Here is a 23,379-nt window from a genome sequence, read left to right on the forward strand (position 1 = left end):
TTGGGGTCGGCTGCAGCACAGGATGGAAGGTTGTTATTTTGGGTTTACAGTATCAATATTTCATGGTGTTCCCACTCAGTGCTCCTCAGGGACCACAGGCATCCCCAGTACACACAGGCATGAGATCCCTGGCATGGAGGTGCCCACTGCCATCCCCGGGGCCTGTGGCCCCCTGGGTTCTCAGCCTGGCTGTGTGACCTGGGACTACTGCGACAGGCTGCTTCTTCACTGGTAAATGAGGCTGTTATGCACGATCTCATCTTGTCCTGACACTCTACATTCCTAAGACTGGGCCTGCAGCAGGAAGGAGGGAGGAGGGAGGGCAGACTTGGGATGGGGGACTGAGGGCTTCAGAGAGTCTGCCTTGGGCCCCGCCCAACTCTACTACCCTTTCCTACTGATTGTCAAAAGCCCTGGGCCTGTTAGCACATCCCGTTCCCACCGCCACCCCTTGAGGTGGGTCGATTACTCGGAAAGGTGAAGGGACTTACGCTGTGTCACCAAAGACTGGAGGCAAGGCAAGGTCTAGATTCTTCAGGACTTGCCCTGTCCCCAAGCTCCTGCCTGTCTGCAGTCCCTTCTCTGCCTTCAGCTCCAGGGCACAGAGCAGCTGGATCCACTCCATGAAATGATAAAGCACGTTCGTGATACGAGTACCTGTTCAGAGGCAGCTGTGGCCACGTGGCTGAAGGTAGGGTAATGGCAGGGTGGAGTGAGGCCTGTCTAGGAAGCCCCGATGGTCGCTCCATCCCGGGGCCTTTCTCCCACAGCGATGGTCGACCATCTGCCCCATGCCTGGAGATCTCCCGCTCAGCCTTCAGAATCCAGCTCAAGGGTCTTCTACCCCAAGCCGCTCTTTGCAAGTCCCCAGGAAGAAGGGATCACCTCCTGGGGGTCCCTCTGGATCTTGGGTGGCCCTCTGCCAAGCACTGCTGGTGTGTTTACCTCTCTCCCTTCCTCCCTCTGTTACAGCCTCTGCTGCCTCCCCTTCTGGGGCCCCCAGATTGAGAGCCCCCAGTACAGGGCTGGGGCTGCTATAGCTCAGCACCGCCAGGGCCAGCTTCAAGGGCCCCCGACACACAGCTGCTGGGACAGCTCCCCAGCACAGCTCTTGACTCTAGTCTAAGCTCTTAACAGAGGCTTCAAGGAGGAGGAGGAGGTGTCATGTGGGCTCAGGCTGAACTACAGATACATTTCCACCGGCCAAAGTCAGGGGCGGGAGAGGCGGCATTTCAGCCAGGAGAACGGTGCAGGCAAAGGTGTGCAGGGTGGAGGTGAGAGCATCCAGGGGCTCCTAATTGCCTCTCTCCTACCCCAAATCCTGACCCGGGTCCCTGGACTCCTTTTAAAGATCCTCCATTCTGGCTTTCCCGGGCTAATCCCTGCTGAGGTGTGAATGGCTGATAATGGCTTAAGGTGTGAGCTGCTAATGGGGGCAACTTGGTCTTCCCTGGCCAGTCTAATCCAGCAGGGCTATGCTGAGAGCCTGGGGAAGGGCAGGGGCTGCCCCCTGGCACACGGGGAGGGGGTATGGGGGCAAAGGAAACCCTGGGAGGAGGGGTTAGCACCAGGTTGAGCTCTGGCAGGAGAAATCCAGACCGACTGTGGCCCGCAGGCAGGCAGCTGAGCCGCTTCCGTCTGTCTGTCTCCTCCTGGGCTGGTCTGCCTGTCTTTGCCTGCCCTCTCCCTCTCCCTTCTCCTCCTCCTTCATTCGCCCCCAACGGGGAGAGAAAAATCAACCTGAAAGAAAATTGAGGGCATGTCCTTTGTCGTGTATCATTCTTTATTTTCCTCTTGCTCTTGGTTCTAGCAAAGAGTTGCTGGGCCCCCGGCGTGTCTGTGTGTGACGTTTGTGAGCAGGCAGCCATGTGTGGCCTATGTGGATGTGTGTGCCTGCTGTCCCCCCTCCTGCCACTGCCGCTCCCTGCACCCACCCTCACCCACGGCCACTGCCATCAGCCCCATCTCTTAGGTGCACTTGGAAACTCAGTCCTCTCCCAAAGGTGCTCACCTGGCCTCTCAGCCATGGCCGGGCTGGAGGGTGCTGACTGGGCGCAGTGTGGCTGCCTGCCTGTTTGCTAGGGCCGCTGCCCCTGTGTGGCCCTGGGCAAGCACCCGTGCCCCCTGCACCTAAGGGAGGGTCGCCCCTGCCCACCCCACTGCCTACCCCACTGAGCGCAGCTGATCTCAGGAGCTGACAGCCTTCCACCCAGTTCACAGCCCCAGGCCACTTGTGGGATAAATTATGAAATTTAATGGCAAAGCATCTTAGTGTTTAAAGGCTTCTATGTACAGGCTTTGCTCTCTAGTGGCTGCTGGCTTGTTGCGGAGGAGCAAGGGTGGGGCAAGGCCTAGAGAAGGCTACTTCTGAGCAGGCAAAGGGCAGTGGGCTCTGGCCAGGGCACCCTGCCCTGCTGTGTGAACTTGGGTGAGTCCTGGACCACTCTGGACCATGCCTGCCCTTCCACACGGTTGTTCTGAGGTGAGAGGCCAGTGGGGAAGCTAGGAGCCGGCCTGGGGGAGGCAGGAGGGAGCCACTGGTTCTGGGAAGCTTCCTTGTTGTCTGCTGTGGGCCTGCCTGAGCGGACAGCACTCCTAGTTGGACTGGTGCGGTCCCAGAATTGAGGAGGGGTACACAAGCACCCATGTGGTGACCTGACGGGTCTCAAGGAAAGTGATGGTCCTGCACCCCCATACCTCCCTTCCCATCTCTCTCCAGGTCTGAGATGCCAACCCAGGCCCTTGGGGACAGCAAGATGCCCCCGAAGGACTCTGGCCCCATCCACCGCCCAGGCCAGGGGCCCCTTGGGAGGTGCCTAGCAGAATGCCTGCTTCATCTCCCCTCAGCCCCCCTCTTTCTGGGGCGCCCAGGGCCCTCTCCCAGTTGCTCCAGACCTCAGGCTCCTCTACCTTGGGAACAGCTTAGGTTGGCCCATTTCGGACTTTGGAGGCCTGAAAACCAGCCAATCCCCACCTGGGAGGGTCACAAGCCTTGGGCTTGGGAGAGGGGGGAGGTCACAGCCTCAGAAATCCAGGGTGGAGATGGAGGAGCTGAGGGGAGTGGTGGATCTAATGTGGGATTTGAAGGCCAGAGACCTGTGATGATGATGATGATGATGATTGGAAAAACCCTAACAGAGGACTTTTCTGGTGTGCCGGCATTATTCTAAGTACTTTACATATAAAAATTAATTTAACCTCACCACAATCTGTTGAGGTAGGTCCTGTTATTGTTCCCATTGTGCAGATGGAAAAGACAGAAGCACAAGGAGGTTCTGTAATTTGCTCAAGGTCACAAAGAGGTTCTGAAACTTGCTCAAGGTCACAAAGCTAGCAGGATATGAATGCAAACATGAACTCGTTTAATCTTCACAACAGTCCTATTAGGTTGGTACTATTATCCTCATTTTAAAGATTAGATAACTGGGGCCAAGAGAGGTGATGTAACTTGGCCCAAATCACACAGCCGTAAGTAGCAGAGCTGGAATTAGTCCTGAGGCAGTTAGACCACAGGTTGTCCTGACCACTCTTATATACTGCCTCTCTGATTCAAGTTCAAGGGCTGCTGAGCTGCATGATCGTGGGCAAGTGGCTTTATGCCTTGGGGCCCTAAACTCCTCATTTAGAAAAGGGAATGGCAGATTTTATACTGCTCTCATAGGGCTGGGGGCAGAGAATTCAAGGAGAAGGAAGGGAAGAGACATTTATATGGAGCACATAAACTAAATGCTTTGCAGAATGACCCCACCAACCCTCACCACATACCCTGGGAGGGAAGTACCATTAGCCCCATTTTACTGATGAGGAAACTGAGGCTCCAAGCCATTACTTCACCTGCCAAAGGTCACTGAGCCTGTCTAACTCCAGAGGCATGATAACCCTAGAGACCATCACTCAGATGAGGAAACAGAGGCCCAAGAGCACCAGCAACTTGTCCGAGGCCCCACAGCATCTCAGGGTTAGGGCCTAGGAAGAAGCCCGGCCTCCTGATGGCAGCAACCTTCTCTCCCCAACATCATGCAAGGATAACATAGCCTCTCCGTTCATGCTGCAGCCACGTCAGGGACAGGTGAAGGTTTGCATGATTCTGCCTCAGAAAAGGGAGAAGACTTAAAAACAACCCCCCTGTACATCACAAACCAAGGTCCAGTGAGTTATTTATACCACGGACAGGCAAACTATAAATAAAAACACTTGCCCTTCTCTTGGCACTGACTGTTCAAAGCCCTCTCTGCTCAGCTGAATCTTGGCCAATCTCTTGCCAAAGCCCATTTTTTCCAACCTGCTATGTATACTATGCTCAGTATCAAGAGGTGATGAACCCCTCTGGTCAGACACATACAGGTGGTGTGTTCTGCTCAGGCACAACTGATGCCATCACCTGACTGTGCATTCACGAGAAGCCCAAACTTGGGACGGTCCTGGCATCTCTGCAAATCTCTAAGGTGTGTCCCAAGGCAGAGGGTATAAAGGGTCCAAGTGCACGCCCACAGGGTAGAACCAAAGAGCCATGTGCGGAGTCATAGAGGCCTATTCAGTTCAGTATGAGGAATCAAATAGAAGATCAGACGGCTCAGGATAGAAGATGTACCTTGGTAGATAATGAGTGAGCAGGCTGTCATGAGAGGTATGCAAGCAGAGACCGTGGATCAGGGACACTGCAGGAAGACTCCTCTGCTGGGTCCACACCTCAGCGGCCCCTCTTAGCTCTGAGATACTCCCATCTTGCACCCCAGTAAAGGGAGTTGACATGGCCAGCCCCCCAACTGCATCTGCAACCCTGTGCTGGGCCAGACAGAGGAAGCATGCTGGCCGGGCCCCCACCCGCTCCTGGAGCCACGAGCCGGTTCTCTGCAGAGGGAAGCAGAGGAGGTGGCAGAGAGAGATTAATTCCCTGAAATGGGAAAAAATAGAAAAACACACACACACCACACACCCTAATAACACGTAATAAGAGGTTGGATACAAGGAACAATGCCCTGGTAATGTCACCCTGGCGGCAATCAATTTGGGTGTCACATGAAATAGGCATAATTATTCCGCCAGCCCCGTCGCTCATCTCTAACCAGCTCCAGGGGCCCAGGCCCGGGCGGGGAAAGCGCTGTAGAATCAATTGCTGGTGCTCCAGGCTGGCAGAGGGAGCCGCTCCAGATTAGCTTGCCAGCACCAGGTTTCTCAGCCCCTGAGGGTAGGCAGGGGCTTGAGGGCCTTGCAAATGCCCAGGAGGCGCCTTGCTCAGCCATCCCTCACTTGCTCAGTGGGCAAGGGAAATCAGGGAGGACTCCCCAAGGAGGTGGGAAAGAAGGAGGAGCGAACATACGTATGTTCATCATTGTTCATTCCTCAGGTCACCACACTCTTAGCACTCACTAAGGCCAAGCCCCACACCAGGTGCCAGGGGTTTATCGGGGGCTGTGCATTATTAAAATAATGAAGCAAAGTCTCCTTCTACCTCCCAAGCTAGGGCCACCCCTGCCCATCCTGTGGGTGAACACAGAGCCACTAGGATTCCTTTGGCTCTAAGTGTGCAGGGACTTAAGCTCTCCTTGCTCCTCCTTCATTCCCACTTCATTGGGGAGAACTCCCTGACTGCTCTTGCCTATCCCTGACCCGCTTGCCCAGGGTTTATACAGACAGCACCTCAACACCTGGGGAAACTGAGGTGCAAAGGGAATGATTGCTTAGTGAGCACCCATTACACACTGGCTGCTGCTGCCTATCTCAACCCCCTTTCCATACACCAGAAACTGTGAATTTCAGATATGCAAATCAAGGCCGTAATATAAGATCATTTTACACTCATTCAATCATTAAAAGTCAAGATGTCTGAGCATACCGAGTGTAGGTGCGGGTGGGGAATAATGGGGATACTCATCTCCTGCTGGGGGAAGCATAAACGGTCCAACCAATTTGGAAAACACTGTGGCACATTTCCTAGTAAAGCTGAATATGAATATGACCTACGGCAATTCCGCTCCTAGCTGTGTGCCCCAGAGACGCTCTGCCTGTTGTCTTAGGGGAAGGGACAAGAAAGTTCACTGCAGCACTGTTTGTAAGAGTAAAAAGGGAAACAACTCACATGCCCATTAATAGAAGAATAAATACACTGTTTATGTTCAAACAACAGAACATTATGCATCAGTGAAAATGAATGAACTACATTTATCATTATTTGTAACAATATAGATGAAACTTAGGCATACGGTATTGAAGAAAAAAGGCAAATTCCAGAGGACTGCACGGTTTCATGTTCCTTTTACAAAGTTCAAAACTAACTAAAACTGAACAATTTCTCTATATTAAAATGTGATTTTTAAAAGGCAAGGGAATACTAAATAGATAATTTAGGGTAGTGGCTGCCAAAGGATGGGGTGAGAAGAAACACATGGGAAGATGCATATCATTATTAAAGTGCTAGTGTTCAGCTTAGGGAGTAGGGTCATGGTGTTCATTATATTAGTAGTCGTAGTAGTAGTAATACTAACTACATTAATTAATTAACAGACCATGCCTGGATTGGTGAGCAAGAGTCGCAGACCAGAGCTCGGGAAGAAGGCATTCTAGACTGAGCCCCATGCTTGTAAGCTGGGGTCTTTGGGCAAGTTGTCCTACCTCTCTGGCTCTCAGTTTTCTCAGCTATAAAATCAAATCTCTGTACCACCTACAAGGCTAAGATTGAGAGCACATCACTGATACAAACTATGAGTAGCCAGCAGTTCTGCAGAGTTTACTGTGTACCAGGCACTGTTCTAACTGCCTTGCATACATGAACACACTTAGTCTTCATAATGGCCCTCTGTTATCCTCACTTTACGGATAAGGAGACTGAGGTCCAAAAGATTAAGTTACTTGCCCACAGTCACAGAGCTAGGCAGTGTGGAGCTGAGATTTGAACCCAGGCATCTGGCTCCAGGTACCACACTCAACAACCTCACTATAAAATGACACTAAAGGAACTGAACACAGGAGGAGGGAACTGTTGTCAGAACAGCTCTACTGGGTCCACAGAGCCCAAGGATATTCATTCATTCATTCATTCAACACATAAATGAAGGTCAGCATCCCTCAAATGCATTTGGAAATGAACTTGCCTTCCCACTGTCTTTCTACAAAATAACCGTCGCTGATTCTGGAATCCTGCTTTCTGTGTCTCTGCCAAATCTTTTACTGCCTCAAGAGATACCCAGTCTCTCTCTCTTCCTGGAGGACCCCTGACTGCCGCAGCCCCCAGGAGCAAATCCCATCCTTCTCTGAGTACCAGTGTGTGCTACTGAATACCCTGCCTTTGCTCTCCCCAACCCCTGCCTGGGGCATCCTTGACACCACCTACCTCTGTCCATCCATTGCAGGCTGAAGACACTGTGTTCCTTCCAGGTAGTTTTTGCTACCAGAATCAGATGCTCCCTGGTGCCTCCAAGCATCTTTCCTATCCCCAAGGCCAGGCAAGGGAGCCCAGGGGATGGGTCCAGGATTGCCCCGGGTGTTCAAGGCAATCCATGGGGGCCATGGGAGGGCCTAGCCCAGAGCAGAGCAGGCAGCTCAGCCAGCATGTGTAGAATAAATGCATGAATGAATTGGCTGGTACAATATTAGGTGCAAACCAGGCACCGTAGCTGCATGGAGGAGGAGGGTGAGTGACGTGGAGCAGTCAGGGAGGCTTCCTAGAGGAGTGGCTAGGAGAAGAGAAGACCTTCTGGGTAGGTCTTCTCACAGCTAGACCAAGAGACCCCCAGCCAGCAAAACCAAGGCTCTCACTCTGAAACCACCACCACCTACAGCCTCCCCTCCCTGGCCCTTCCCTAGTCCCACAGGACCCACTTCCTCATCCCTCCACCTGACACACTGCCTCATGCCTCCATGGGACCCTGTGCAAACCACTGCACTGCTTCATCTCTCAGCAGGAATGCATTTCTCCCACCCTCCGGACCCAATCATGATCCTCTCACCATTTGCTGTGGTGGCACGTGGAGAGCAGTACCAGATGAGCCATCGCTGGTACCAGGGATCCTGTCTGGCTTTATGCTGACCAACCCTCACAAGACTTTTTTTTCTTTTCTTTTTGATATCCCCCCGGAATTCTGGGTTTTAGAAAATAATATCTAGTATAGGAAAAATGGGTGCTCCAGGGCAGGGGATAGGGGAACTGATCCCTAGGAAGAAGACTACTGCAAGGGGTAGAGTGGTCTCTACAATGCCCTCAGCCCACAAGCCATGATACCTTAGCCTTGAGCACCCACCCATCCCCCCAAACCTGGCCCCTTGGATTCGGTACCCACTCTAACTCCAGGCACTGGGGAGCACTGCAGCCTTGACCAAGCCCTACCGAAGGCCCATCTCACACATAAACTGGCAGGGAGTGGGAAAAGGGGCAGAGACAAGAATACCACAGGGGGCCCGCCCTCGCCTTTGCTAAGCCTCCCTCCAGGAGGGGCAGCTGGGTGCTGTCGGGAGCCCCTATCTGGGTTCCGAGGACTTCTTGGCCTCTCCCTTCTGTCACCTAATCCCCTGTCTCCTGCCTCAGGCCATGGGGAGAAAGCAGGAAGGGCAGGCAAGCTGTCCCAGCAGACCAGGCGCTGGCATCTTCCCAGAGGTGTAAGGACTCTGAGCCCCTCCTGGCCCACACAAGGACAAAGGGCCTGGGAGCAGCTGACCCTCCCTTCCCTCACAGCACTCCTTGCTGGATGTGCGGAAGCCCCAGGCTCTCTGCCGCCTCAATGCCCCGGCTCATTGCTCCCTGGGCATGGGAGGCACTGGTGCTGGAGCCATTGGCATAACGACCAGCAGGGCTGAGCCAGAGCTGGAGCCGCGGGCCAGGTTGGACTGCGCACCCTCCAGCTGCCCAAGCCGAGCAGAGGAGGACGGAGGGAGGGCTGGGCTGGCAAGAAAGAGGCTTGCCCAGATGGTGCTGCCCCCACCTCAGGGCTTCCTGCACTCCCACCCCACCAGGGCAGAGCTGTTGCCATCCTCTCAGATGCCCCAACTCCCCCAGCCCGACCCCAGGACCTCTGAGAACAAAGAGGAGATGCCGATGCCGGCACAACCAGGGCTGGATGGAGCTGGGCTGGGACCCAGGGCAAGAGACAGGAGGGGACTGTCCACTGGGCCTGGCCCCACCCCTCCTCAAAGTGGGATCCACCTGGAGGTGCCTGGGGGAGCAGGAAGCCCACAGCCCACCTTGCAGAGGTGGGGGGCCGAGAAGGAGACCTCTTCTTCTCAGCCGGTTCCTACCTCCCACCAGCTCTGCTTCGGAATGAAAAGTGGGGCAGGGGGAAGTGAGAAGCCTGGGCTGAAGACGAAGGGGAGGGCCCCCAATGGTTCCTGGGTCCTCCTCCACCCCAACTCCCTCTCCTCCACTCTCCTAGCCCCTATTTCCCCTTTTCTCCCCCTCACTGGGCAGGAGCTGGAAAGGGGCTGCCCCTTGTTAGGCGAGTCAGGAGGCGCCCAGCCCGTGCCTGCATCCACCGGCTTGGGGGTGCCTGGTGCAGGCTAGGGCTGCCTGGGGGTGTCTGGGGTCTATAGAGAGAGGCAACCACCCAGTGCTGAGCAGGGGGCTTACCCTTCAGGGTGACCAGTGCTCAGAATGGCAGGTGGGACAGAGGACGAGCAGGACTGTGACCCCTCCCCAGCTCAGGGGGTCCCAGCTAGACAACCTGGAATTTGTTGGGTGGGAGGGGCGGGAAAGAAGAAACCTTCATTTCTGAGGCTTCGCTGGGCGGGGGGGCGATCAGATCTGTGACCCCCAAAGCGGGTTTGGGTGACGCTGGGGTGCCCCACAGCCCCAAGATGGGCACAGCCCGGGCCGACGGCGGCCCCCAGGGGCGCTCGCCGTGGGGCTGCCCACTCGGGGCTGGGCCGCGGCCGCCGGGCTCACCTGCATTTCGGGCGCGCTGTCCGTCCGCTCCGCTCGGTCACCAATCGCATGTCTCCCCCGCCAGGGCCCCAGCCCCTGCCCAGCCCCTGCCCAGCCCCCTCCTTCGTCTCCTCCTCCTTGTCCGACACCTCCGCCCGGCAGTCCGCTCGCCCTCGCGGGGCTAGCCGTCCGTCTGTCTGCCCCACGCGGGCAGGAGCCAAGCCGGAGCCGGGGCCGGGGCAAGGGCCGGGGAGTGGGGAGGCGGGAGGCCGGGGCCCCGGCGGGCGGAGGGGCGGGTGCGCTCAGGACTGGCGACGCGGGCTCTACGAGCCTCGTTCTGTGCCCCGGGCCAGCCTGGAGCCGCCGCCGCCGCCGCCTCTGCCACTGGGGCCGGGGTCGAGGCCGGGCGCGCTCCGCAGCGGGGCCGGGGCCAGGGCTGAGGCCGGCGGGCAGCGGCCGCGCATGCTGCTCGGAGCCCCGCGTCGGGAGAGGAGCCGGAGCGGCGCGGGTGGGGACTCCGCGCGCTCCGGGGCCGGGGCCGGGACCGGGACCCGCCGCCGCCGCCTGTGCTGTCGCCGGCCGGCCGCCCGCTCCGGCTCCCGCGCCGACTCCCGCCCGGGCTCCGCGCTCTGCCGCGGCGCGGGGAGGGAGCGCGAGGAGCGAGCCAGGGAGGGAGGAGGGAGGGAGCGAGAGAGCGAGCGAGCTAGCGGCGGGAGCCGGGCGGGGGAGGAGAAGGCGCGGCCGCAAAACCGAGGGTGGGGGGGGGGAAGTAAGGTGGAGGACTCGGCTCCTTTCAGCGAAGGGGGCGGAGAGGGAGGAGCGCCCCAACCACCGCCCTGCACTGATGGGGCAGCGAAACTGACAAAGGGGAGCGGGCTAGGGGCGTGCCAGCCTTGCGCGGGGGCTGGAGCCTCTGAGCTCCAGCCCAGCACACGACCGCGCTCCTCCGAGTCCCAGGCCAGCGCGGCCGCGGGGAGTCCGGTCTGCGGTCCTCCCTGGGGCTGTGTGCCCACCCTCGCGTGTGGCCACTTGCGTGCACATGTGAGCGCGTGTGTTCACACGTGTTAACTGGGGTCATTGCACACTGCCATGTGGACCGACACACGCACGTGAACCGGCAAGGCTCCCCACCGACCAGGGTTGTTTGGAGGACGGCGTGGGAAGGGTGAGGCCTGGAGCCGCGGTCAAGCGCCTTGTCCCCTCTTCTCGGAATTGTCTGCGAATCCCTGGAGGGCCCACATCCTGGCGGCCTTGGAGCTTGGCAGGTAGAGAGGGAAGCTCCGGGGCACGCCGAAGAAGGCGCGCCAGCCCCGCGGCTCTACCCCAAGCGTGGTCTCGCGCCCTCTTTTGCAGCCTGGGTCCCCGCCCAGCCTGGCTTCCTGTCCAGCAGAGGGCAGCAGGCCGTTCTGGCCAGCTCTGGCCGCGGGCACTGCACCCAGAGACCAGCAGAGGGCAACGCAGAGCCTCCGGACTTGGCTCCCCAAGGGTCCAGGGGATCCTGAGTTGAGGCACATACTCAGATAGGCCCAAGGAATGGGACCTCTCCTCAGATCCACATCCTCCTTGACCTGCAGATACAGAGATTCGGCTGGTGGAGGTCTCTTGGCAAAGCCTGCAGAGTGGGCTACGACCCTTGGGACCTCACCTCCTTCCACTGTACACCCCCTTCCATCTCCTTGAAGCCAGATGCCCTTTAACACTAAGCTAGTTTGATTAGAATAACCATCAATGCTGACACCACCCAGCATGCCCGCCCCTTCTCCACTGTTGGGAGTGCATCACATGAGCACATTAGGGGTAGGGGTCCCGGCAGGCAGAAAAGGAAACTGAGGCTGGGGGGCACAGATGTGGGGGAGGAGACTGGCCCAAAGCCCTTCAGTCTCTGGGGAAGAAATGGGGAATCCTGCTCCCAGTGCCCTGACCCCCATGGAGCCTGTCTGACATTCACTGCAGTTACCTGGCTAGCATGGTGGGGCCGCCAGTTCCCCCCTCACCCCCGCCCCAGCACCATCTTACTTCTCCACTGTTCAGCCTCACACACAGCCCAAAGAGTCGCACAGACCTTCTGTTCTAGCTCGACAGAGTTTGCGTACTTCTCAGTCTCACAGCCACACCACAGCTCTGAACAGTCATGCCTGGAGACCCATCTCCTGTCTCCTATGTCCATCCTCATCCTAGGCCTAGCTGGAGCCCCCTCCTAGTAAGTGAGGATGCTGTGCTGTGCACTCTACATTCATCCTCCAGCGACCCTGGGAGAAGGCACTGTTGCTCCCCCTGTGACAGAGAGAAGGAACCGCAGGCTCAGAGAGGTTCTGTGATTTCCCTGTGGTTAAACAGCTAGTAAAGCCTGGAAAGGGAATTTGAATCGCCTTCCAGGGCCAATTCCAGCAGGGGGCAGGCTTGGCAGAGGGACTTATAAAAGCTGGGAGGGGAAGAGAGAAGGCGACACAGGAGCCCCCTTCGCTTCAGTAGCCCAGCGCAGGCGGTTCCCCGGCCCCTCAACCCTGTGCCGCCTGGACCCCCATGCCAGGCTGCCCAGCTCCCCCACCCCGGCTGTTTGTGAGTTACCCGTGAGCTCCCTCCCTCCCGCGCCGCCTCCTCCCACCAGCCAGACAGGAATAGACGCTCTCTCGCTCCTGCGTAAAGGCTCCGCCAGGCACCCGGCGGGCGAGCAGACCCGCTGCGGGGCGGCGGCGGGGGCGGGGGCTATTCCTGGTGCGGCGGCTGACGCAGACACTGCACGGCCACGGCGTATCTCCGCCCCCGACTCACCTGCTCCCTGCCTCAGTGATCTCGACGGAGAAATGGGGGAGAGCCCACTGCTCCCACCCCCAACCCCCAGATGCTGGCTGAGGAAGTTGGCGTCCTGAGGTGAGGTCTTCTGGGGCCCACAATTGTCCCTCTGCACCTTGGAGGCAGCAGGGATGACCAAAGAGCTGTGTGTCTGGGAGGAATTGCCCCAGAGTCTTAGTTCTCCATGTGAACAGTATCCAAGCCATTTCCCCTTCCGTTTCTCTAAACGAAATGACCCCTCCCAGCATTCCCTGTCTTATTTCACCAATGGGAACAATGGGGAAGGGAAGGCTTCGGGGAGGGAAGAATTTGGAGAAAGGGTCTTTTTGAGGGTCCAGCCTGGGCCTGGTGAGAGTGCAGGTCCCTGGCCTTGTCACCAGAGACCCCATGAAAGGGGGAGGGTGTCACTGGGGACAGGTATCTTTCCACTCCTGTCTGGCGGGGTGGTCCCCAACACAGCCCTGTCAGGGATCCCAGGGCCATGAAGAGTATGGAACATCAGAATGGCCCAGTCCAAGATTTCACTGGCACAACCTGGAGATCATAACCCTGGAGCTTCAGCTGAAGAATGTTCACCCGCACCTCCAGGCCTTTATCCTTACTGGTCCACCTGCTCGGCCTGTCCTCTCCCTGGTTCCCACCTGTGCTTCAAGACCAAACTAAGACCATTTGCATCTATTCCTGTCTCTCCTCCTCAGGCTGAAATGCCCTTAGAGGCAAGGGCCCAGTCTCCTCCCTCTCTGTCCTCAGACTAGGAGCTCCCAAGAGCAGGCCTGAGACAGCATGTTGCTGGCTTCAGGGTGAAAACTCAGCAAGTCCCAGTGAAGCGGGAATTAGTGGCTGCAAGGAGTCAGTCTGCTACAGCCTGAGTGCTCACAACAAAGCAGAGAAGCTGGGAATGGGTTTGTCAGGGGACTGTGGAGGAGGGGCAGGACCCTCCAACATTTATTTGGCTCCTACTGTAAGCCAGGGTCTAAGCTATACTTTACATACTTCATCCCAATTCAAGATTGAGATTGCTATCCCCATTGTACAGATGAAAAAACTGAGGCTCTTGGGAGGGCTGGTGACTTGCTCAAGTGTACTCTGTGAAAGAGGTAGAGCTGGGCTTAGAAGCTCTGTGTGTGTCTGGTATCAGAGCACAAGCCCTGCTCTCCCCCACTGTGGGAGACTGAGGGGGCAGGGCCTAGTCCCCTGTGGCACAGGAAGGAATGGGTGGCACACACAGGCCTGCATGCGTGCCTGCTTTGTGCTGGTCCTGCCCGCTTGCATCCCAGCAGTTCTCAGGGTTTTACAGTGATGATTATTTCTGAAGGCACTTGAAATTAATGACAGCTCTAAAATGGCTGGGACAGTGGAGTCATTACTGAGACCTCTAATTAGCAAGAAAAACGGAGACCTGGAGCCAGGGAGGCAGGTGGGGGCTGGGCAAGTGGCCCTGGGCGTGGAGCAGGGCTGGGGAAGCGGGTTGGAGCTGGTATCCAGCTGGAGGTCTCTGTGGGGCAGGTGGAACCCATGTCCCACTTTATGCCACACATTTGATTCTGAGCACTCATTCATTTGCTGTGTCATCTTGGGGGGAGTCACTGCCCCCCCCCGGGTGAAAGTTTCCCCAGTTACACAGTAAGGAGTTGGCCTGGGGGGTCTCTAAGTTCAGGGTTCTATGGGGAGAATAGGATGAAGCCGCAAGAGGGGGCTCTTTGAAAGACCCTGAGTCCCTAGAAGGCTGAAGCCCAGAAGCTGGAGGTCCTATAGCCTCCGGGAGCCACTGAAGAAGCCCTGCATAGCTCTCACAGCCCTCCATGTTGGGGATGCTGAGGCTGCTGGTATAATAAAGTCCTAAAGACTCAGGCTGGAGTGAAGTGGATCAGGAAGTGGCAGAAAATCCATAGGTCAGAGCCCCGTGCTGGTGCAGCTGTGGAGGGGGCAAGGGATGGGGGGACACCTGAGGGGGCCGGCAGGAAAGTCCCCTCTAGGAGGTAGGCCTGGAGCTGTGGCCAGGCTTAAGGCCTTCCTGCTCCCTCTGAAGTCCTTCCCTAAGAGCCAGAAGGGACTCAGGGACTCCAGGGTCCCACCTAGGCATGTTACAGAGGGTCTGCCTGAGGTACCTAAAAGGGAAAGGACTTACTCAAGGTCATTTGTCCAGGTGCACCCTAGCTCTTGGTCTGCCACATCGTTCATGGGGCAGCTGGCACAGGCAGGGGCGCCGGGGGTCAGCTGAAGGAGACCTATTTGCACCAGTGGCTGGCCCACCTGGATGTGGAGATGTGCTGGTTGACATGGAGGGACACCCACTGTGGGTACAGGCTGAGGCCAAGACTCTAAGGGCAGGGGTGTGAAGAGCCCACCCTCACTTCCTTGGGGCATCCTCTTCCCTGGCAGCCCCCACTTCAGCCACGTCTTATTTATCATTAACAGCTTTAAGACCCTAGACCCACTTCCTTGAATCCTTTCACCCACTCCCCTTCCAACGCAGGGTGCTATGTGGCCCCCTCCCTCCAGAAGCCTGCTCGAAGCACGTCAGTCTCCTGCTCTTGAGCTGGCCTTTGCATCCTTGGGCACCTCTCTAAGCCTCAGTTTCCTCCTCTGTAAGATGGGAATATCAGTAGAACGCATTTCATGGGGCTGGTGTGAGGATCTCATGACAATGTACAGTCATCCCTCCAGGACTCCCCACAGACACCAAAATCCACAGATGCTCAAGTCCCTTAAAGTCGGCCCTCTGAATCTGTGGACGTGGAAACTGTGGATACGAAGGACCAAAATGTATATCTAGTACTTGATGCTGGGCCTGGCACACAGTAGGTGCTTGATAAACGTAGGTATTTTTATGGTTATTATACTTACTGTTATGGTTGCTCTCTGCCCTCTGACCCTGCAGCCCCTCCTCCGTAAAGACAGGGGTCTACCCTAAGCTGCCCTTCAGCATTCCCATCAGGAGAAGCCTGGACCAAGTTCTTCATTCTCTAAGAACCAGGAACACCCTGAAGGCAGGGACTGTTCTTGTGTCTCCTCCAGTTTCCTCAGAGAGCCCGAAGCCCAGATTCCAGACTCTGCTGTGTGCAAATTAAACTCAACTGAGATCCATTCATCAGGAAGGACCAATGGGCTCCTCTGGAGAAGGGAACCAGGGCATGGCGGGGTGGGGTGGGGTGAGCAGGGATACTCTTGAATCCCCAGCTCTCACCTCCCCTCATCTTGGGGGCCTCGATCACCCACGCCTCCACTGGAAATGTTCCAGCATCCGTGATGTTCACTTATCTAGAAGCAATGTAGGTAGCAGCCTCCACTACTTGGAATTGTACTGAGAACTGGGGGAGGCCAAAAGGCTCCTGGAGGACCCAAGGCAGAAGCCCGCAGAGAGATGAGGTCCCGGGGGTGGCCCCTACTCCGTGTGCTGAGCTTGGTGCCTGGTTGCTGCATCCACAATGGCTGAGAAGCAGGAAATTTGCCTGGGGCCAGTCAGTGAAGGGGCTCATCTGCCCTGCCCACCCTGAAGTCCCTCCAGGGGAATCACTGATGTTCCTGACCTTGCAGTTAGCTCTCCTTAAGAACACAGGGAAGCGTGCACGCCATCAAACACGCACACACGTGCGCGCGCACACACAGACCACACACACACACACACAATATCCAAATGATTAAATTGAGAGCAAAAACAAAACAGCAAATGTAAAAAGTAGTTTGTATAAAGGGACACTTCCTGGCTCCTTGGGAATCTGGACTCCAGGCTTGGCAGAGCGACTTCTCCCAAGAGTTTGGGCTCGGCTGTCCCCACAGATCACGTCAGGGGGAACTTGAGCTAATGTGTGTAAACAGACAGCACTATTAACAAATCCATTTATTAAGCACTTGTCTTGAGTTCTGTTGTGCAGGAGACTTGTTTATTAACTCGGAACCTGTTATTAACTTGAGCCAAAGGCAGCAAGGCAGCTTGGAAGACGTCCAGCCCTAGAGCCAAGCAGTCTTGAGTTCCAGTCCTGGCTTTGTCTCTAACCACTGCATGACACTGGGCAAGCCACTTCACCTCTCTGAGCCTCAGCTGCCCTGTGATAGGCAGCCCCGAAGATGGCCACAAATGGTCCCTGCCTTCTGGTATTTACCCTCCTTGTGTAATCTCCTCCCCTTGATTGTGGTCTGGACTAATTGACCCAATTCTAGTGAACAGAATATGGCAGAAGTGATGGGATATCACTTCTGAGATTAGGTTACAAAAAGACTGTGGCTTCCATCTTGGGCACCCTCTCTCCATCACTTGCTTATTCACTATGACAGAGGCCAGCTGCCATGTTATTAGCTGTCCTTTTGAGAAGCCTGAATGGAAAGGAACTGATGTCTCTAACCAACACTCCACGAGGGCCTGAGACCTGCCAATAGCCACACAAGCAAGCATGAAAGTAGACCCTCCCCAAGTCCAGCCGTGAGATGACTGATGCTCTGGTGGACGTCTTGATTGTATCCTCATGAGACACCTTGAGCCAGAGGCACCCAACTAAGGCTCACCCAGATTCCTGACCTACAGAAACTGTGAGATAATAAATATTTGTTGTTTTAAGCCACTATGTTTTGGGATGATTTGTTATGCAGCAATAGATAACTAATACATGCTTCATCTGTAAAATGGGCATAAAAATTCCTTCCTCCCAGTATGGCTGGGGGCATTCAGAGAATGCAGGAAAAGTGCCTGCTGCCTGTCAGGGTGAGGAATGACACAGCAACTAGGTGGTTATCTGGTAAAGCTGAGGAGATGCACACTCTATGACCTAACAATATCCTCCTGGGTATACACCCTGGAGAAGCACGTCCACAGAAGACAAGCACAGGAATGTTCCCAGGGGTAGTGTTTATATTAGTGAAAAATTGGAAATGCCCTAAGTGCCCATCATGGGGAGAAGGCATAAACAGAATGTGGTATAACCATGCAGTGGAATACTACGCAGCGATGAAAATGGACAGGCTGGAGCCACACATGTCAGTGTGGGTTCTCTCACAAACACAAAGTTGAGGGAAAAAAACAAAGACGGTACCATTTATATAAGGTTTTAAAATAAGCCCCAAACTCTGTAAATTACGAATGGACATCTGCATATATAAGAAAAGCATACAAACATGCCTGAGATGATCAACTCTGATTCCAGGGGAGTGTTACCTCTGGGGACAGAGGAAGGGAGGGTGGTAGAGTTGGGCTTATCCTGAACCCCATACTCCAGAGTGTTTACCATGAGCATGCACAGTGGTTTTAAGTCATTCATTTAATACTTTCAACAACCCCATGGGGTCCATTCTATTATTCTCTCTTCTTACAGAGGGGTAAACTGAGGCACGGGATCTCCAGGGATATTTTCCTGGAGTGCAGTGGGAGGCCACGGCTTGGTTCCTCACTTTATTGCTAACTTGGGGGAGGCCACATTACCACCCTGGTCTCGGTCTATTCTTCTGTAGCATGGGAGAGACTTGCCCCCCTTCTCCCTTTCCCCTTCCCCCTTCCTAGGTGTGGATTGAGATGCTGGGAAAGTCTTGATTAATCAATCTGGAATATTTGCAGAGGCCCCCCCCATAAGCCAAGCCTGGGGCCAGCTACATAGTAGGGGAGACTAAAATCAAGTAGGTGTGGACAAGAGAAGGTGTGAATAAGATGGCTAAATTCAACACAATGCAGTTCAGTTCAATTTTTTTTTTTGCGGTACGCGGGCCTCTCACTGTTGTGGCCCCTCCCGTTGCTGAGCACAGGCTCCAGACGCGCAGGCTCAGCGGCCATGGCTCACGGGCCCAGCTGCTCTGCGGCATGTGGGTTCTTCCCGGACCGGGGCACGAACCCGTGTCCCCTGCATCGGCAGGCGGACTCTCAACCACTGCGCCACCAGGGAAGCCCTCAGTTCAGTTTTGCATTGACTCAGTTCACAAACAATAGTTAAGGTGAAGGACTATTGCTTGAGCACCTACAACATGCTGGGCCCTGTATTAGGTGCTTTTTCTAAATTATCTCATGTAAGCCTCAACCACAACCCAGTAAGTAGGAACTGTTATTATCCCCACATAACCAATGAGGAAACAAAATCAGGGAGGGTGAGCAACTTCCCCAGGTGGCACAGCAGAGCTGAGATTGTCAGGATTTGTCCTCCCTCCACCCTGACCTGCCCTCTGTTTGGTGCTAGGGGCAGAGATGGAGGGCCCAGGCCTTGTTGCCCTCTGGGGATCCCAGCTCAGACCAGGAAGGTCTGGAGGAGTTGGGAGGAGAGAAAGATGTGTGTGGCTGGAGCAATCAGGTCAGGTTTCCTGGAGGAGGGGGAGGGGGAGGTGCGCCAGTGAGCTCATTAATGGTGAAGCAGGTGGAAGCATTCATCCATCCCTTCTCCCATTCATACCCTCGACAAACATTCACTACAGCTTTCTCTGTGCCCCAAAGAGCCCATGGTCTCATGCACAAGACTCAGCGCAGCGTGATCTAGGCTGAGGGAAGGGAAGCATGGGGGCTCGTGCACACACACAGCAGGCACTGGGCAGGTAGGATAGACAACCAGGAGCTGGTGATGGCTGAGCTGAAATCCAAAGGGTGAGTAGGAGTCAACCAGAAGACGGAAGGTGGGGGATGGTACTCCAAGCAAGGAAAACAGCAGGTGCAAAGGCCCTGGGACGGTGGGGAGAGACAGCAGATCCCAAGGAAGGCCAGCAATGACCAGGATGGTTCCAACTCAGCTGAGAAGCGGGTGTGGGGCTGAGGCTGCCATCTCTCTCCCAAGTAGGGAGAGTGTCTACCTGCTGGGTTCTCTAACCAGCTGGGTTCCCACGCCAGCTCAGCCCTGTTGGGCAGGCAGGGCCCCTCTCCAGAAGGCTTAAGAGCAGGGGAGTTCGAACCATAACAGCGTATGTAATTATGTGCAAAAATGAAGGAGCGCTCCGTACTACCTGATAGTGGGAGAGAGTAAATATCGGCAGAGGCACCCGGCTGCATCTCCCCGTCCAGTCTGGCTGGGACCCAGGGCAGCCGCCTGGCCACTAATATACCCATAAATTATTGAAGTTATAAAGAAGAAAGCAGGTATCGTGTGACACCCATAAACAGCTTGTTAGCTAAGACTAACGAAGGGGCAGCCCGCTGCTTGGCGTTGCGTGGGGTCCCCCCACACCCTCCCTGATTGCAGAGGGAGATGCATGTGGGTGGGTGTGGAGAGAGGCAGAGAGACTGGCTGCCCCCCTCCCTGCCCCCCTCCAACATCCTGACCCACTGTGGAGTCCGGTGGTGCTGGGAGAGAGAGGAGGTCCACAGACATAAAGAGCCCAAAACGGGCCATGAGTTCCCCATCACTGCAGCGTGCAAGCAGAGGCTGGACAAACCTGTCACAGAGGACAAGGAGCCAGAAAAACTCTGAGGCCTGCCCAGTCTGATGTGCTTAGGCCAACTGGGTGCTGGGAAAAACCGGATGCTGAGGCTAGACACACAGGGTGCACATCACAGGAAAGCCACCTGCCAGCTGTGTGACCTTGGGTAAGTCACCCACCCTCTGAGCCACTTTCCATCCATGCTACCTGGGTATAGCCATGCCTATCACGGAGGATTGTGGAGGGGGTCCTAGGAGCATATGTATGTGATACTCTGGGTGCACATAAGCCCTTGTGCATAGGACACTCCTCTACCTCCCACATCCACCCCCAATCTCACAGGGGGCTTCTAATTAGATCAGGCCTAATGAGGCTTCCCTCTGCCAGGCTCTGTTTACGCTTCATTTAAGCCTGAGTCTGGGACATTAGGAGGAAGGGGGGGGCAGCCGAGGAGGGGGAAGGTGTCCAGCTGCCAGGTCTTGGCCCACCCCAGGCTCCACCTCACACAGGGCACCCTCACCCCAGGGGAAGAGAGGAAGAAGATGGAGGGGGTGCTCTAGAGCTAGAGCTGCCAACAGAGAGGCCTCAGGGGGAGTGGGGAGGGGTAGGAGTGATGGTTGGGAACGCTAGCATTTTGCCTCCTTGATGATGAAGAGCTTGAACCTCGCTGTCTCTCAGGCTGGGGGTCTGTAGTCTCTAAGATGCTTTCTTCCAGGAGGTGCAGCCAGGCAGCCTGATTGGGGCACTTGGGTGCCCATGGTGTGCTCAGCGGCCGAGGGCCACGCAAGACAAGAGGAGGGGACTAGGGAAGGTGCCCTGGGGACTAGGGAAGGTGCCCTGGAGAGGCAGCCAGATCGCCCTCCATAACCGGCCTGAGGCCACACAGGGAGCAGAAGGGGGTGACAACTGGGCTTGGCTTCGGGCAACAGATGGGTTCCGCTCCCCAGTCCTGAAATACCCCCATGAGAGCGTTCGTTCTGTCAGTGGTTTCCTTCTTCCAGAAGAAAGAAGGGAATCCTGAGAGTTTCTATCAGCTATGCTTCGGGCTGGGCCTCTCCTCCAGGGGTCCTCTCTGTACCCCTTATCTTATCTTGTACAGGCTTGGTCTGTCCCACTGCAGCCTGTTTTGCAGATGCACAGAGAGGCATCATCGCTGCCCCAGGTCACACAGCAAGTCAGTGCTGATGCCTGAAGCTGGGGCCTCCTGCCTCTCCCCACACCTGTTGGACTCAGCCCTGGGAGGAAGTGGGAGACTCACACTGTCACACTGGGCGCTGGGCATTGTGCCGTGACTGTTGGGATGAGCGCACTCTGACAGCCACTGTGGTGTGGCATTCCCAGGAGCGCCCTTCCTGCCTAAGGACTCCCAGCCCTCAGCACCTGCCTATCTATCACCTGCCCAGCAGGGTGGGGGCAGCTGGGGTAGCTGCCTGCAGTGACAGCCAGGTGGCCCGGTCAGAGAGGGATGGAGGCATTTTGGAGGGACAGCTCTTGGGGCTGGGTGCTCACCTGGGACCTAAGGACATCTCCCCCCACCTCCAACCTGAGAGGGGACATCTTTTGCCCAAGATCATAAGTCAGATGTGGGGGGAGCTGGAACATATCTGTCTGGTTGCAAAGTCTGCACCAAACTAAACGGGGGGAGCATGTAGACGGTGCAGCGGTGTGGCCACTGGCTGGTGTGTACTGTGGGCCGCTCAGGTCAGCCCACAGACCCTCATGGCCCCGAGACCAGCATCAGCCCCTCCTTGACCCCTTGAGGGTCTGTCTCTCCCTCCATCTCTCTGGCTTACCCTCCTTCTCTCAAAGGGTCAGGGGAAAGAAAGGCAGGCCAGACCCCTGGGCCAGTGACAAGTGGATCTGACCAGGCCTCCTGGATGGTGCTGGGAGCTGAGGAGTGGAGAGCAGGAAGGCTGCCTGGGCTGGACCAGGTGGGAAAGCAGGGCTGTCCAGGGGGTCAGGGGAAACACAGGGCCCTGGTAGGACTGGGGGCTGAGGCAACCCTCAAAGGCGAGAAGGACCTTCTCTCCTCCCTTAGCTAGGTCAGCCCTTGATAAGGACTGCAGACCGTCAGCAATAGTCAGCCTACACAGAGGGAAGGAGAGGCTCATGGGGGAGTGTGGAGGGTGGGCACACAGGGAGGAAGGCCCAGGAGCCTCAGGTCTGCGGCACTCCCTCAGGGCCTCTTCTGGCTACGTGGGCCTGCACCTCCTTTCCTGCCATTCTTGAGTGTGCCGTCCCGCCAGGCATAGCCCCGGTGTCAGGGAGGGCCCACCCCAGGAGGCCCCACCCCAAGCTCAATGGTTTAGGGTTTCTACCTTGAGAGGAGCCACAGCTCTGGCCCAGAGGCAGCAAGTCAGAGGAAGATCTCAGGTAGGGATGTGGGAAACCAGGGCATCCCTCCTGAGAGTCTGGTGCCGCCCCCAGGCAGGACGCCTGGGATTTTTGCCCTCCTATCCTTTCTCCCTCTAGTATGGGACTGGGCAGGGGGATGATATATCTGCAAACAGGGAAATGGGTGGGTGTAATGAGTGGGAGAACGTTCTGGAACATGGAACCCTCTGGGCAGAGCACTTAGGCAAGTCCCTTAACCTGCTCCAAAGTGTCGTGAGGATTAAATGACATAATCTATTCAGGTCCCCGGGAACAGGGCCCAGCACATAGTCAGCCCTCAAGAGGGTGCACTGTCGTGACCATGAGTCTAGCTGGTGCAGGGATGTCTGCTTTGTGTGTGTATTCAGGTTGTTGTGTTATGGTTTTTTATGATAATGGTGTTGTATTGCAGATCTACTCTGTGTGTATCACTGTTAAACGTGATGTGTCCTCGCTGTTGTGTGTGTCAGGGTTAGGTGTCCTGAGCAGGACTTTTCTGCATCTCCCCCATTCTCTTAGCTCCATCAGTCCACAGACAGAAAACCCAAGCCCTCATTCAGGGCTTCCAGCTGTGTGGAGAGGAGCAGCAATTGTGGTCTATACCTGGAGGCCTTCCCTCTCTATCCCTTCTCTGCCCATGTTGTCCTAGAAGCCCACCTCCCACAACTGGCTGACCAGAGCCTGGAGGGCAGGTGGGTGAGGGAGGTACCCTGGTTCCAGGAGTCCCAAGGGCAGACCTGAGTATCTACCTGCTCCTTCTGGGCCTGCCACCTACTTGTGGCATTTCTATAACCTGGGAAATGAGGTTGGCACTGATAGAAGTATGAGTGATACCAGGAGGGCAAGAAAGAACCTAGCACATGTGCCCCTGAGATGACAGGAAATGGGTCCCAAAGCAGGGTTGAGCCAGGGGCAGGCTGAGCCCTGGCTGACTTCTCACTGGTCACCCCTGAAGCTGATGGACACAGCATTGGGCTGGTTCCCTCACTCCCTTCAAGCAACACGTGCAGAGGGCGTTACTGTGCCCATTTCACAGACAAGAA

General features: G+C 56.1%; 1 protein-coding gene across 3 annotated transcripts in view; it reads right to left on the bottom strand.

Moving 5' to 3' along the window:
* The window catches only part of LINGO1 (leucine rich repeat and Ig domain containing 1), an 80,848-nt gene that overhangs the window by 7,592 nt on the left and 49,877 nt on the right, over nucleotides 1-23,379 (bottom strand). The window contains exon 1 of one of the 3 annotated variants that reach the window (XM_060005566.2): nucleotides 9,872-10,482. The exons of 1 other annotated variant lie outside the window; for it this stretch is intronic. In XM_060005566.2, coding sequence (XP_059861549.1) covers nucleotides 9,872-9,877 — 6 coding nt within the window. In that variant the 5' untranslated portion in view covers nucleotides 9,878-10,482. Of the gene's footprint in view, nucleotides 1-7,330; nucleotides 7,346-9,871; nucleotides 10,483-23,379 lie in introns of those variants that run through there. One more of the 3 variants, XM_060005567.1, reaches the window with a different exon arrangement.

This window comes from Delphinus delphis, chromosome 2 (assembly GCF_949987515.2).
Source record: "Delphinus delphis chromosome 2, mDelDel1.2, whole genome shotgun sequence".
Lineage (NCBI taxonomy): Eukaryota > Metazoa > Chordata > Mammalia > Artiodactyla > Delphinidae > Delphinus > Delphinus delphis.